The sequence below is a fragment of the Phocoena phocoena genome, chromosome 14 (assembly GCF_963924675.1).
Source record: "Phocoena phocoena chromosome 14, mPhoPho1.1, whole genome shotgun sequence".
Taxonomy (NCBI): Eukaryota; Metazoa; Chordata; class Mammalia; order Artiodactyla; family Phocoenidae; genus Phocoena; species Phocoena phocoena.
The window spans coordinates 37790538-37807205 of NC_089232.1; the positions used below are offsets into that span (position 1 = coordinate 37790538).

The window sequence follows — 16668 nt, forward strand, 5'->3', positions numbered from 1 at the left end:
ATTTAATCTCTTTAAGATCTCAAAATCTTTATCCTCTTCACTCTTCCATTGACCATCCTAACTTTCATGTCCTTATTTTCCTCCTTTTCTATCCTATACTCCATGGTTCATCACTATAACCACTCCCATGCATTCACTCCCAACTTCCTTGCCCTTCTTTTCCTCACTTACACATTCCTGACACAAACCCATCCCTGGTTAAATCCAACCCTGCCTATTCCACGCCTGCACCCAAGCACTGAACATAACATAGCTGAATTAAAATATGCAAACATGCTGGGTGCATTCACTTTATATCTATGACCACAATGTTAAGAAGGTCCTCAGCACTAACAATCCTACATTTCCCTACTCAATTCATTCTCATTTTGACGATTTCATACTTCCTCTCTTGTCAATCCTTCAATAACTTTCTGTCACCTCCCTCTTGGATGATGACTTCTTAATATATTTCCCTGAGAAAACAGAAGCCAACAGAAGAGAAAGTCCACATCCTTCCCCACCAAATCTACCAACCTAAATGCTTCCCTACCCATGTACTCTGCTTCCCTCCTTGTAACAATGAATTGTCCCTGCCTCTATTTAAGTTCAAGCTTTCCATTTATGTGCTAGATCCTGTTCCCTTTCTCTCATTCAAGGACCTTTCTCCTGAAGTTACTTCCTCTCCCAGCGCATCTTCAGTTTTTCCTTCTTTACCAACCATTTCCATCAGCATTAAAACATGCTGCAATATCTTCCATGCAAAAGCTATACCTTACCTCTCGTCCCTCTTCACCTACTACCTAATTCTCCAGTTTGTAGCAAAGTTTTCTAAGATAATTACCTATACTGACTGTATCCACTTCCTTTCCTCTAACCCAATCTAATTATGCTTTCATCCCCACAATTCCACCGAAACCATTCCTCAATGTCACCAACTCTTTCCAACTTGCCAAATCTAGTGGTCATGTTGCTCAACCTCTCAAAAGTATTTGACACAGCTAAACACTCCTTTCCTGATACATTTTGCACTTGCTTCCTTGGAAAGCACACATTCCTGATTTTCCTCCTACCTCACTACTGATTGTTTTCAGTCTCCTTTGCTGGCTCTTCCTCTTCCTCCCCACCTCTATATGTTGAAGTGTCCCAAGGCTCAATCCTCAGTCCTCTTAATCTCTATGACACCACAGAAAACTTCCTATGGGCCTATAGTTATAAATTCTATCTATACACTGCAAGACTCTAGCCTCTTCTTTCCCCTGAGCTCGAGACTCTTCAAATTAACTGCTTAATTAAGACCTCCAGCTGGATGTCTTCTTTTCTTAAAGAAAGCAAAGCCAATTCTTGATTTCTCCTTCACGCCAAACCTTTTCCTCCCTGGTGTTCCCCATCACTGTAATTAGTATTACATTTCACTGGTTGCTCAGGCCAAAACCCTGCAGTCATTATCGATCCATCTCTCACTTTACATCATATCTAATCCATCATTAAGTCCTGTCAACTACATCTTCAAAAAATGTATTTCTAGTTACATGGGTTTATACATTTGTCAAAACTTATTGCATGATACACTTGAAATGGATGCATTTTATTGTATGTAAAAGTGTAAGTTATACCTCAATAAAGTGTAGTAGGAGCATGTGTGTGTGTTACCTACATACATCCAATTATTTCTCACCACCTCCACCATTACACTGCTTTGCTACTTGGACTACTGCAATAGCATCCTAGCTTCCATTTTTACTCAGGACAGTTCATATTCCACAAAGTACCCAGAATAAGCTTTTTAAAATGTAAATTATATTACTTCCCTGCTCAAACCTCTACCACGGCTTCCTATCACATTTAAAATCCAAAAGCCTTACCATGATCTCAAGACCATATGTGATCCAGCCCCTACCTACCTCTCAAACTTACCTGTTATCACTTTAGCTTGTTCTACTGTGTTGCAGACACACCAGCCTTCTAGATACTCCTAAAGCACACCAAGCTTGTTTTCAATTATTATTTTTTTAATGTATTTCAAAAGTAGGTTTTTCACATCAAGGTGGATGTTCCTTTAGCTCACTCCAGTAGAGCAACAGAGAAATGCTTGCTTAAGCCACCCAAAGAAGTGGATCTGGATGAGTACTTATTAATGTAATTTGGCCTTCGTAAACTCAAGTTAATACGTACAGTGCATGTAGCATTCTAACATCCAACTGGAAAACTAACTTGGGATCAGTTACAGAGGGCCTGGAACATCAGATTAAGGAGTTCATATTTTATCTAACAGGTCAGCGTCACACACTTAAGCACTGGGAAGAGCTAGTTTTTTACTTTTCAAATCCTGAAGTCACAAGGTTTGCAAAGAGTTGTGGAATAATGGAGAAAATGAGGGGTTACTTTCAGGGATATAAACATCTTTATGTACCTCTAGAATTTTGAACCGTGTGATTGTATTACCTATTTTAAAAATAAATTATAATTAAAACTATATTTAAGAAAAAGGAACTCTTACATGACAGAAAAACCAGAAACCAATATATTTATGCCTTTGGGGGAGAAGTTTACAGTACTTTAAATACTTTTTGAATGCCATAACTAAGACTTACATAGAAGAAATATAAAAACAGATAAAATATGTTCATATATGTAGAAGATATATAGATATACACAGAAAATATACATGCTCATAATGGTTCTCATCATGTAAGGGAGCTCCTATCAGAATTGAGCTCTGCCACAATGATACCACAACGTGCTAACTTTCAAGTAGTTTCCTCAAACACCCGAATAGCCTGAGAGCTCGTACAAGCGAAGACTTCTCTAAAATCTAAAGGGCTGCAGGTGATAAAAAGTACAGGATAAGAGACAAAGTAAGAGAGAAAAGACAGCACAGTCTCATTCTCTCAAACTCATCTCCAGCGGCCAGTCTCACCACTTGCCAAGAGCTACATCAGTTAAGTGAGATTAATAATTAAATGACTTGGGGACAACAATAAGAAGAATATGAACACTTATCATCTCCAAATTTGCTAGAGCCTCTACCTGGTTATCAAGGAGTGATGAGGAACAGGACTTCATAGTATAGTTTCCTTCTCTCAGATGAATAGAAGTCTTTCTGGGTTTTGTTCCTGACCTAACTTCTAGAGCCACTACGCCAAGAAAGAATCATGAATTAGACCCTGTTGAACTAAGGAAACACACCACCTTGGGCAAATGCAAAATACTGTAAGACAGCAACAAAGAAAAGTGTGGGAAAGCAGAAACTCCAAACCCTCTAATGTATAGAATCCATCCTTTGATCAAGGTAAAATGCTGTGAGTTTGCTCATGGCCTACATCTAAAAAAAGACGGCCTCCTGAAACTCTACCTTCATCCTGTTATCTGTCATGTCCAGGTTCATAACCTATGGCCATGACAAGAGAACATGGTAAACATTTCTCCTCTCCTTAATCACAGAAATAATGCATTCTCCCTTGGAAAACATATCCTGATTCCCATTAACCTCTTCCATCAACAACCTCTTCCATTCCATGCCTTTCTTGAATCCATTGAGTTTCATCTTCATTCCCTTGAGTTTCAAATTCATGCAGAAATCAGTATACTTTACCCTGGAGTCATGAATGGGCACTTGGTAAGGTTGAAAACATTTTAAAATACTGCTTCTTAAACATTAATGTGCATAGTATGTATCTCATTAAAAAGCAGATTCTGATTCAGTAAGCCTAGGGCAGGGCCTGAGGGACAGCCATTCTAACAGGCTTTTGTAAACTCTCTTGCTTCTCAGAAAACACTTGAAGTAGCAAGATTCTAAAAGGCAATGACACCTATATACAGTTTACCTACAAAGGCACAATCCCAATGCAATGCTAACTGTCCTTTCTTTTTGTAGTTTATTCCTTCTTCTCTGATTTATACTTTATATAAATCCTCTTATCCTCTCAACACCTACAATTTATCTTCAATGCCTCTTTCCCTTTATTCAGTTGGCATCTCTAAATTTCCTTCCTCTCCTTTTATTTTTCCATACCACCAACACAATACCTAAAATGTAAAAGTAGCTGATAAAATGTTCTTACAAGGTGTCCAAGTCTGTTTTTATTCTTATGTCCTTTAAATAGATTCTAATTCAGCACACATATCCAATAATTTAAGAATTCTTGCAAGCATCAACATGAGGAATGAAAAAAAAAAGGATGTAAGTATAGAAATTGGGCCTAATCTGTATTTATCACAAGGACCCTATGCAAAGTAAGGCAAAAGGAATACTAACTAAAAATCATAACAACAAATTTGTATGTAATGAAAAGATTTTAAAGCCTTATTTAAGGATCCACCTATAAATAAAATTCCAAGACATCAAACAAATATATTATTCTTTGGGCACTGTCACCTCGTTAGCTTTAAACTATATTTTTAAATGAGAGGGGAAAATGCAAAATATTTAGAACTACATGTCTAAAAATTCTAGAATATCCAAATGTTTCTTGTGTTAAGGCCAGACCTTATCATAAAGATCTAATTTAACAGGTGTACCATAATGTCCAACCCTAAAAATAATTAAGCCATCTATTCACCTATAATCAAGTTAAATTTTCATCCTTGCTTTCACCTTGAGACACATTAACAATAACTTACACACTTTTTAAGGAAAAATAAAACCCAGGGATCACGCAAACTGTGAGGAAGAAACTCATGTTGTGAATAAAGGATCACCTGACATGTTCTATTTCCCTTAAGAAAAGAGATTCAAATTTAACCGTCTTAAAGTTGATGCCCCCAGCATACTGCCAAGTTAAGAAGTACTTGTAATCAGGATTTTCCTCATGTATTCCCTAGTTTAGTTAGTAGTACACCCAGTCCTCCAAGCCAGAAACAGGTATCAACCTAGACCTATTCCTCTCCCTCATCCCCACCCTTTCCAGACCCCTACTGAAATGACCACCAAGTACTATCCATTTTGTGTCCTAAGTGTCCCTCTGCTCTATTCTCTCGATTTCCTCTGCCACTGCCTTAGTCTAAGCCTTTTCTCTCACCTTATCTATTACAATAGCTACCATACCATCCCTGCCTCCAGTTACCTTTTCCACTGATCCTTACTCCACATTGTCATCCAAGTGATTTTCCAAAATATAAACCTAATGTCTCTTCTGCTCAAAACCTTTTCCTATCTCTCCATCACCCACAGAATAAAGTCCACGCCATGTATAACAGCACTTTACTTTTTATGATTTGAATCCTGCCTGCCTCTAAAACATCATAGCCCACTGCACTCCTCCCATCCTACACTTTAAGCCCCATCATTATCCAACTACACTGCTTGAACTTCCAGCATGCCACATGCCTCCATGCTTTTACATAGGCTGTTGCTTCAGTCTAGAATATCCTTCATTTCTTCCCCTTTAGCTTCCTGGCCAATTACTATGAATCTTTCAAAACTCAACTCAGCTCCAAGAAAGCCATCCCACACCCTACCCTACCCTTAAAGAGTTGATTATTCCCTTGTCTGCCAACTTCGTAAGTAATGATGACATTTTATTGGGCATTTACTATGTGCCTGACATTGTTCCAAGTATTTTACATGTATTAACTCATTTAATCTTCACAATAACCCTTCCTATGAATTGGTACCATTATTACCTTTGTCGATATGAAAACTACCTCAGAGGAGTAAATAACCTGTCCCCAAGGATATCCAACTGTTAAGTGATAGAGACAGATAAAGATCCCTACATCATATTTATATTATTGCACCTATCACAGAGAATTTATTTACATGACTGTCATTACCCTGGACTGTGAACTCCTTGAGGGTGGGGATTAGGTCATATTCAACTCTAAAGCCACAGAGCCTACTATAAAGTAGGTAATCAGTACATGCATTTCTTGAATTGCCCATAAAGCAACATTCCTAACAAGTTCAAGAGAAAAGCATTCGGAAACTAGTTTCCAAATAAATATTCAAATATGCTTTAAGAGTTCTCGAGTAGAGGAAGCTATTTTTCCGTTTAATAAAAAGGATGTTAAAAAGAGATTAACACAGACATGAGATTACAGTCCATGTGGATAAGGAAATGGACTTACTTTTGCAGTAATACTGCTTAATCACTGCAATAAATCAAAACCCAAAGTACCATTTGCTTAAGATTAACTTTTTTCCTCTGACTAAATAAGAATTCTTCTTGCTTATCATTCAGGGCAGTGAAAAGAAAGCCCTAAATTTACTTTGCTCAAGTGGAAAGATGCAAATCATAGACAAGCACTACTAATTGCTTCCTTAAGTCTGGCCAAGAAATGTATCCCATTAGGCAATTAAAATAAAACACAGTTGCCTGACTAAGCACAGAACAAAAGAATTTCTAAGGTTGTATGGACTGGCACTCTATTATGCAAATAATGAAAAGTTATTTTAAGCGAAAAAAATAAAGATCAAGAACAAATTAAAACAGATTATCACCACCCCACAAGAACAGATTTCCGTATTAAAACTCTATTGAAACATAGACATATGTTACATGAAAATATATGCATATATGTTTACAATATTTCAATAGCCATTCTTCATGCCTCCTTAAAGTTATAAAAATCAAAGTTATTCTAAGACTAATGATGAAAGACCTCAAGACCAAATCTACTGTACTTAGTGTGCTCTCATAGTTACAGTCCTCTGAGCCATACTGAAGTGCAGTAATTAAAACCCACAGGGTCGGTACCAGCAGCAACAGTGCACACCACAGTACTTGTTAGAGTAATCTGCACCCCGCCCAGCTTCTACACACTTGTGCACTACAGAAAGGTAAATCTGCTGTCAGAAGCAGCAGAGTTTAGGCCACAGTGAGTTTAGGCCACAGCACACCAAACTCTACGCCCAGGCACTTCTTACCATTTCTTGGTACATTCAACCATCAGCTCCTGGTAGGAGGCCACAAACTGGAACTTGGATGCGTGTTTTCCCACACGCTGTAGTCTCTTCCAAACTGAAGCCATGATGATCAGTCAAAACAGTGGAGCAGTTCTGGGTTAGCAACACAGCAGCTTTAACAAAGCAGAGGGTCCAAAGCAAAGGAGCTTTGCATGTATGTCTGTACTTTAAGAAACTCAACTACAACTTGAAATGATGTTTGGGGTCCATAAGTCTTCTCCCTGTTTCACAGGGTAAATCACATCTTAGATGAATGGCCCAGTCAAGAACAGTATAACACACATCACAGGATGAGTGAGAGGAGGTTCCCTTATGGAGACATCACCATTCCACCTCGTGGGTTATATGATGTGTATTCTGGAGGACTGAAAAGCAAAACAAAGAGAAAAAATATGAGGAGAGAAGCATGAGAAGTGACTAACCACCCATGTTAGATAACACTGCAACAGACAAGCCCAGTTCTCCGCATGTTTTTCAAACAATGAAACAAAACACCAACCTCAAAAGCCAGTAACATCAAGGATGCAAGACACCAAGGAAGAAATTACAATTCACACCAAAGACGTGGAGCAACACATCAGGTAATCAGCATCAACAACGATCGAGAGGCGAAAGTCGGGGCCCTACCTCCCTCTCCTAGCATCATAGAAGGGCGAGCAGAGCGGGAAAGTCTAGGGATGCTGTTTAATGTCCACCGCCAGTCAGAGGAAGAAGTGGAGTATTTTAAAATAAACTTTGTTTTTCAGCCGATAGTGAATAGCTCTGAGTCCTAGAATATGTGCGTGGAACAAATTAAGGAGCGGGGAAGAACGCTGCTGTTGAGTCGGAGGGGTAAATGGATGGGGAAAAAGGAGTGGAGGGAAATCTCAAGGCAGAGAGAGGGCAGTGTCCCGGCTCCAGGCCACTTGGGCTCTCCTCCACCTTTGCTGCCAACCGGAGGGAAATGGAAACTCCTGCCTGGGCGTGAAGCAATGACCAGCGAGGCAAGTGCACGGTGCGGGGTGCAGTGCCTCCCTCCCCCATCCTCAGGGAATAGTCCGCCGAAGCCTCCTCTCCTCCCGCACAGAGCCCAGACCCCTGCCCCCCAGCTGAGGCAGGCGGTGGCTCGCCAGCGGTCCCTGTCACCCAGGCGATGCCAGAAGACCCCAGCCCGGTCCCAGAGCCCCGGTCCCACCGCACGTCTACTCCCGCCCCTTCCTCACACCTCTAATCCCGCTGTCGGGCTGAGTCTGGCCCGGTTCCCTCCTCAGCGCCGCTCCTCCGTCGCCGCCGCAGCAGCAGTCGCCGCCGCCGCCACCGACTCCTCCATCCCCGCCGGAGCCACATGGAACAGCCGAGCCAGCCGCGGCGCTCCCGGGAGCCGGGGTCTGCAGCCCCTCAGGCGGACGGCGCGCCTCACGCCCGCCCCCTCCCGGACGGAGTCGCCCCGCGACCGTCCCCCACCCTACAAAACCCTGCCAGAGCCGCCGCTCAGCGTCCAGCACCCCCTCCCCCGCCTTTCTCCTCCGCCACCACCATCATTACCTCCCCCGCCGTACCTCTCACACTAACCCTACCCACGGCCGCTCAACCTCCGTCCGCCCCGCCGCCATTGGCCGGGCCCCGCGCTTTCCCCGCCCACCTCGGCGGCAGGGCCTTTAAGGGGCGGGGACGCCTCATTGGCCGACCCGGGTGCCCATCACAGGGCTCCACGCCCCCCTCCCCCGCAAGTTCTGGAGGTGTTTTTTTCCCCAGCCGGAACGCGGTGTACAGTATACCCTTCTTTAAGAAAAAAAAAAAAAAAAAACACTGGAACCCTCTAAGGACAATCCCGCCCATTCCTCTGATTGGCTTCGAGAGGGAAGCGATAGGTGGGAGGAGTAAGGAGTGTTTATAGTGATCTGAAAGGTGGTTGCTGAAGGTGGATGTCGGTCAAAGGCGTGCCGGGTGCTGGGCGGGGTTTCTGTCTGGAGTCTGAGAGCAGAGCCCGCGACTGGCTTCGCTGCAGCTGTGGGCTGTGCGGCTACTGGGGTTTTCTCTCCTTTTCTCTCCTGTCCCCACCCTAGGAGCTGGGTGTGCCCTCTCCGCCACTAGCCGATAGGGTGTTTGCGAACACAGTCTTGGTTTCACCTCCTGGGGTTTTTCCTCTGACAAACTGTGAAGTAATGACCCGGCCAGCCCCCGCCTAACATTTAGTCAACTGGTCCTCAGTGAACCAGATTCAGTAAGCTGAGCTAGGCACAAAATGTTCACGGTGCAATTTCTTCTTGTTCTGATTCTTAAACAGTTCTATGAATCTTATTCTTCTGGTAGGAATTGTAGATGAACTTGGGAGTGGTTGGTGTGTAAGAAGGGTAGTTAGAGGCAAAGGAGAGGATGAAATAACCTAAGGAGAGTGTGAGGGCACGGGCACTTAACCTTGTAAAAAGAACCAAGGACCCTTTTGAGAACGATAAAGAAAGGCATAGATACTTTCCCAAGGAGAAATATGTCCTATCATAAGACACAAAAGTTCGCTTTCAGTTTTAGGTGGTTCACAGACCTCTGGCGTAGAGAAAGAGGACAAAGAATGAAATTGGGGGGTGGGGGGGAAAGAGAGCGAGGAATCTCAACATTTGAGGAAGAAGCAAAGTGGGAAAGAGACTGAGGAGGGAATGGTCAGAGAAGTAGGAGCACCCTACAAGCCATGGGCAAATTGAAAAAAGAGAAGGAAGCTAACATATGAAAAAACAAGCAAGATGAATCCTGGAAACAATTAAGGCTCATTCTTAATCTTACTAAGGACAGAGAGCAGGGTGCATGGACAAAATAGCTTGAAAGGTGTTAGGGTCTAGGGAAGGATTCTTTGAAGGACAGGAAGAAGGGCAGTGACTGTGAGAGTCGAGCTCATCTGTAGACATAGGGAGGCAAGAGGAAGGAGAGAGAGATTGAAGAATCAGGATAGATGGGAAGACACAGAAGGCTTGAATCCAGTATCGAATTCTATTTCCATTTTCAATAAAGAAAGTGATATAATACAAGAACACAATGTACATTTAACAGAAAAGGGCATAGATATCACTTATTTTGCTATTGTCTCAATTTTAAAATATTAAAGATAACCATAATAATTATATTGATTCTTATTTTGTGTACATCTTGCAGTTCTCTGGTGTCCTTCCTGAGTGGTTTACTAAGTCACTATAACCTACAGCTATTATTGTGATCATAATTGGATTTAAGTGTATGGGTTTTGTTGTGTTTTTTTTTTTTTTTTTTTTTTTTTTTTGCGGTACGCGGGCCTCTCACTGTTGTGGCCTCTCCCGTTGCAGAGCACAGGCTCCAGACGCGCAGGCTCAGCGGGCATGGCTCACAGGCCCAGCCGCTTCGCGGCTTGTGGGATCTTCTCGGGGCACGAACCCGTGTCCCATGCATCGGCAGGCAGACTCTCAACCACTGCGCCACCAGGGAAGCCCATGGGTTTTTTTAAATGGCTAATTTATAGAAATGGTCATAAACTATTTTAATCTATGTTGCCCTTCAGGAACAACCCACATGATAATCAGGAGGGTTTTGCATCCTATTTAATATTGTTCTTCAAACTTTCTCATGTGGTTATCCTGGCTTCTTTTAATACTCTTTCCCTTCCTAAAAAGAAGAAGAAGGAGAAGGAGGAGTGTGTAGGACCCTAGGGAATCTTTCTCAAGTTGTGGAAAATTTCAAGAACAACAGTTTCTTATAAGACAGCTTTTCTTTTGAGGGGAAGTATTTCTCTTGGATGTAAACTCTTCTTTTTCATCCTAGCTGCAAAGGTAGCAAGGAAGAGACCAAGTTTAGAAATGAAGGAATTAAAAGCAGACCTTGACATTGTTGCTTAGCTCAAGTTCACAGGCTCCTGGAGGCCCCACAGAGCAGCTACTTCTTCCCTTATAACGTTTTTTTTCTTTAATAACCTGTCTGCTAACTAAATTTATTGGAGAATCTTAAATATATAATACTTTAAGATCTTTTTCTCCACTTATTCGATACTGAATACCAACTGAGTATTGATCACATTAAATGCTATTAACGGTACATAAAAGGTATAGTCCCTGTTCGCAAACAGTTTTCAGAAACAGATGTTCAGCATGCATGCAAGAAAGTAAAACAAATTACTTCACCTCTCTGAGTCCCAGCTTCTTATTCTGTCAAACAAATAATCATGCTTACCTTTCTGGGATGTTGAGGAGATGGAAGATATGTATGTAAAGTGCCTGACACATATTAAACAGTCAATAAATGGTAATTAATAATGTATACCATTGTGTTTGGTAGCAAACAGAGTCAAAAATAATAAGTAATAAACAGTAAAAAAAAAAAAAATAGTCCTTCAAGAGTAACATGGGCAATACTTAGTTGCTACCAAACATCACTACCTCAAGGAATAATGAATCTCAAAAGAAACTGCTTTTAACATTATTCATCTCCCATTAACTCAGTGATTACCAAGGGTGGAACACCAATAACTTAGGTGTAGACCCAAAATTTTATAATAATTACTAAGAATTCATTTATCCCTAATTCCCATGACCACCTTCCATGCCATATATAATCTGAGATCTTTTGACATTCTAGAAGATAACTTTTTCTTAAGGTTCCCATTTCCCCTACATACCAGTAAGTACATCCCACTGACCCTCCCCCTTACAAAGGGGAATTTCCCACTGTGCTTCTGCCCCTTTCTAACCCCCTGTTTACTCAGGTCTTGATTTATTATCTCCTTCCATCCCAGGCTTAATCTGCATGTAATAGACCTGTAGATGCAAGTTACTTTAATTGTCCTGTCCATTTGCCCCAGGTGTTGACTGCAAAATTTTATAGATATTTTACTTAACAGAAGATTCAACATTTAAAATAATTTCTATTTTGCCTTTAGGTATCATCAAGCTTACAGTGAAGATAGAATACAAAAAGTAAAAAAAAAAAAAGGAAAATGCCACCCCAAAACTTCAAATCTTCTCTGCCATGACAGTTTTGAAATGATAGAAATTATTTTCAGTGAAGCAGCTTTGCCAGTCACTGTTTCAGAAACCCCCCAAATAGAGATTCTAGTCTATGAAGTGCACCCACAGGCTTGAATTATTATCATTCCCGATGATAAAATTCTTATCCCTGGATTTTACAGTTTTTGCAGTAAAAATTGTCAGAGGTATTATTGCAGCAACTTATCTGTGCCTTAGTCATAGTAATAAGATTTACTTGCAACAATAGCACTGCAGATTTTTGCATTGTGTTTTCCAGTTACCATAGCAGCTATACAATACACAACAATATTACTGCAATTTTTAACTGCTAATGAAATTATTTCTTTTAAACCCATAGCAAACAAACTTATTCTGACAATCTTATATAGCAATTTTTATATCGTTAGAAAAACTCACTGGAACAGGCTAATACTTCTGAAATATTAACTGAGGTTTTTGTAGTAGCTGTCTTTCTAGGTATTTCTTTTTATCCTATGGCCTTTCTCCTCCTATACCCCACCCAAAGACACCCTCAGCATCGTACCCACCCTCAAGTAGGCTGGTTTTCACTCATTGTTTCAGGAAAGCAGTATAACAGAATGCAGAGAAACAGGGAATTTTTCCTTGTTTTTGAGTTTCAGAACCCTAGTCCTTTAGGGAGTAATGAAACGGATCCAGTTAGAGACCCGTACTGTTCAATACAATAACCTCTAGCTATATGTGACTACTGAACACTTGAAATGTGGCTAGTTCACATTGAGATGTGTTGTCAGTATAAAATATACACAAATTTCAAAGACTATATAAAAATGAAGGGAATATATCTTATTTAAAAGTTTTATATTGATTGCCTGTTGAAATGATAATATTTTTAATGTACTGAATCAAAAAAGACATTAAAAATTAATTTTAACTGTTACTTTACTCTTTTAATGTGGCTACTGGAAAAATTTTAATTACACATGTGGCTTGCCTTATTTTCCTGTTGGACAGTGCTGGTATAGACAATAGTAAAACTTCCTTTCACAGAGATAAGAAATGGATTTCCTGGACTGGAAGGGGAAGAAGAAGTTGGGTGGAAAGTAATGAGAGGCCAGACGCTGATGGGTCCCAGAGAACAGGACTCACTGCCGTATTCTCACTCTATTCTGGCAGAAGCCTTGGAGAAAGGCAACTGAAATGGCAGGATCTATCTATGGGATCTGAAAGCCGAGAGAGATAATTTCCATTCATTTTTCTTTGTTAGAGCCCCAGAGAGGTGGCAAGACCCTAAAGATAAGAAAAACCTGGGACGTGTATCTAGTCCACCCAAGACCAGTTCAATAGAAGTTTCTGTGATAAAGGAAATGTTCTATACATGGCTGTGCAATACAGTAGCCTCTAACTCCTGGGGCTATTAAACACTTGAAATGTGGCTAGCATAACTGAGGAACTGGAGTTTTAATATTATTTAGTTTTAATTAATTTAAATAGCTGCATGTAGCTGGTAGCTACCATAAAGGACAGTGAAACCTTACATAGTACCATGGAGGTTCTGGAAACCCAACATGATGATCCCCAGACACCCAAAAGGGTGCAGAGGCAGAGGAAGCCAGCAGGCCTCAAGGGACCTTGCTGACAGACCAAGATCAACCCAGCAGCAGTCTGTGGGACCAGCTGCAACTGAGGAAGGATACAGACTGGAAATCTTAGGAGAGCCAGCATGGTAGAGGAGGAGCAAAGATTAAATGTTCCCATCCTCTTCCTCTGACATGCTAATCCTATGGAAGTCTCCTCAATATAGATGCAATCCCTGCCAAATTGACTGTGATTAAGTGTCTGCCACCCCTTGTGAAATCAGCGCTTGAAATAGAAATTGGGTTGAGTTATGGAAAAATGAAATTATGTTTCTTGCAAACCTGAATTTTTTTAGATTGAGATTTGTACCTGTTATATAACTGAAAGTAATAATTCTAACAAAGTATTCAATACTTAGAAACATATGTTTATTCTCTTAAAAGGGAGCCCTGGGCCACAACAGTGAGAGGCCTGCGTACCGCAAAAAAAAAAAAAAAAGGGAGCCCTGTTTTTCTCTATCATTATAGGACCCAAGCTCTTTGGTTGACATGAAAGCTTAGAAAAGCTACATCAGAAAACCATCTTTCAACTAAAAACAGTATCCTTTTGTGAAATTGTTTCTGTTCCAGTTACCCATGAATGAATCTTTGCAGTTAGCCATAATGAACATTTGCACATTGAACCTGAGGTGGCACTAACTCTAGGACCTCGATTATGTTCTAAACACCCAATTTTGTCCAGCCCACAACGTCTAGGAAAGGCCAACCTGGACCTGGTTGGTGGAGACACAGGAGCATCCTTGGCTGCCTTGAAATTCAAATAGAGACAGAAACAAGTCTACAGATACCATCCATAGGTACTTCAGTAGGCCTGACTCGGGCTGTTTATATGGAGCAACAATATGAACCATTAGAAGGCTCAGAAATCTTCTTCAAGAATATATTATAAGGGATGATGATATTCAAAATGTAGATACTCAAAATGTTAGCAACAACACAGCACAGACATCAATCAGCTAGAGTGGATGACAGCCATGAGCCATCAGCCCAGCTATCCTATTGTGAACCAGCTAAATATCAGCTCTGACTCCAGAGTACCTTTGCTGGTCTGTACCATCCTCTCGGTCTGACTCTTCAGATTACTCAAGATAATTTCATGATGGTAAAGTCCCAGCCCAGAAATGCTGTATATGCCAAGGTAAATGCAGTTACAGAGATAATTTACACTTTGCCAATAAGTTGACCATTACTGGGATTATTGCAGAAAAGATTTGAATTGGAATTAGGAGCCCTTTCTGAGAAAGTCTTTGCTAAATATAATAAATTTACCTCCTATAAAATCAGTAGGGATCTTTGACCAAGGTTTATTGGTCATTTCCCATTAAATGTTAAGAGGCTTTAATGAATTTTAAAGAGTGGACTGACCTCTGCTTCTTTTTATCTGTGTTTTCAATATTTGGAATAAATTCCGAGTAACCAAATATAGCACGCAGCCAGTGTTTTCCTCTGAATAATTCCTGGATGACTATATTTAGTATGAACAAGATAATATAATTAAAATCTTCTGAAATAATTAGGCTAGATAGGAAAGGCAAAGAAAAAGCAGTAGGAATTCACAATCTTGGAGGGCACTGAATACCCACCATTTGGTGTTGAATTAAAGCATTTCCATCTCAAACAGTGCAGAAAGCAGCAAGCTGAAATCAGGCAGAACCCCACTTACCAGGGCACTGGACGTGGGCCAAGGGAAAGTAGCCCTGTTGCAGAAGCTTGTCCTAGATGAGTAGAGCTGGAAAATAAACTCAACTTTCAGAGGGCAGGATTAACTCATGCATAGTTTGGGCAATCTGCTGGGCAGGGCAAAATGGAGAAAAATTCCAGGGCAAGGGCAGTAACATGGGAGCCAAAGAGAGCTGCAACATCATTCCAGATCTCGCTTTTTATAGTAAATCAACCAATTAGTGACTGGGCTTACAGAGAGTAGAACATGGCCTGCTAAGTAAAGAGGACTTTGTGAGAGCTGCTGGTTATTTCTCCATATTTTGTTGCAACTTTTGGATGATATTTTTAAATATTCCCAATAGTGAATCATTGATATCTTTCTCCAAGGAAATAAAGTCAACTGTCAAGCAACAGTTAAGTTTTTGTGCTATCGTTCAGTCTTCTAAAGAAATCCTGATATCCTCAACATTAAAAACCATGATATTTTACCCCTGAAGTGACAATTTTAGTTCTACTGTAGATATTGAATATAGTACTAAGCTACACTGGTTGAGAAATAATTATCTGGCATTATCAGTGTCCCACTTCTTATTTCAAAAACTAATGCAAGCACCTTTCCCCTGATAACCAGTATGCTTCAGTGTAAAAAAGGAGAGCGTTGCACATGTGCATCTTCCTTTACACAACACATGCTGAAAATATGTATACTTAGAGGTCATAACTTGATCACATTTAAAATATTCACTCTTTCCTTGAACAACCCAAGCAAAAGCAGGAGGTCTGTTGTTGACTGCTTATCCTCTTTTATTCTTGTAATAACACACTTTGTAGCTAGTCACAAAGCTACCTTCTGCATGCCTCTTCCCCAGGCTACATCACAATTTACAAAATAATAATTACTAAAATCCTGCAGTTAGTTCTCAGTGATAAATAGAGTAAACTTGTTGAGTACTTCTTCATACTTGTCATGCTGGTAAATGAAACCACTACAGTGCATGCATGATATTAACTGCTCTTCAACATTATATGCTATGGATATTTGCAATGCCCAGGGATGATATTTGGTCAAACAATTTTGTCAATAGTTCATTCTGCTTTCTCTTATTAAAATCTTAATAATTTTCAGCTGATTTTGCAACAATGTAACATGTACCTACTTTTGCTACAAGAGTAAAACTTTGAATGAGAGTTTCGTGATTTTGATTTTCTTTGATGATAGTTTTAGTTAAAAATCCATTTATTAACAAGTAATTTATTAACTTATAATATTCTAAGTAATATTTATTAATTTATTAGCTAATTTTTTAATAAGTGAATGACTACTAAGCTCAAAGCATTGTGCTAAGTATTGGGAATACAACAGGTCAAAAGAGAAAATCTCTGCCCTCAAAGAGCTCACATTCCTCATCAGTTAGAAACTATTATTTAGTGTTTACTTTAGAAAATTTCAATTGATGAGAGGTGACTGTGTGTTTAACAATGGCACAAAAGCTAATTAAGAAATGTGTTATAAAATACAATGGACTGGGGAGTAATATTAATA

The 16668-nt window shown here is 40.2% G+C and overlaps 1 protein-coding gene across 5 annotated transcripts in view; it reads right to left on the bottom strand.

Annotated features, from left to right (window-relative positions):
• EHBP1 (EH domain binding protein 1) overlaps window positions 1-8289 on the bottom strand; it is a 347198-nt gene extending 338909 nt beyond the window's left edge. For 4 of the 5 annotated variants that reach the window (XM_065890717.1, XM_065890715.1, XM_065890714.1 and 1 more), the window contains exon 1: window positions 6848-6951. In XM_065890717.1, coding sequence (XP_065746789.1) covers window positions 6848-6951 — 104 coding nt within the window. Of the gene's footprint in view, window positions 1-6847; window positions 7252-8090 lie in introns of those variants that run through there. The other variant, XM_065890712.1, reaches the window with a different exon arrangement.
• Window positions 8290-16668: the final 8379 nt, after the last annotated feature.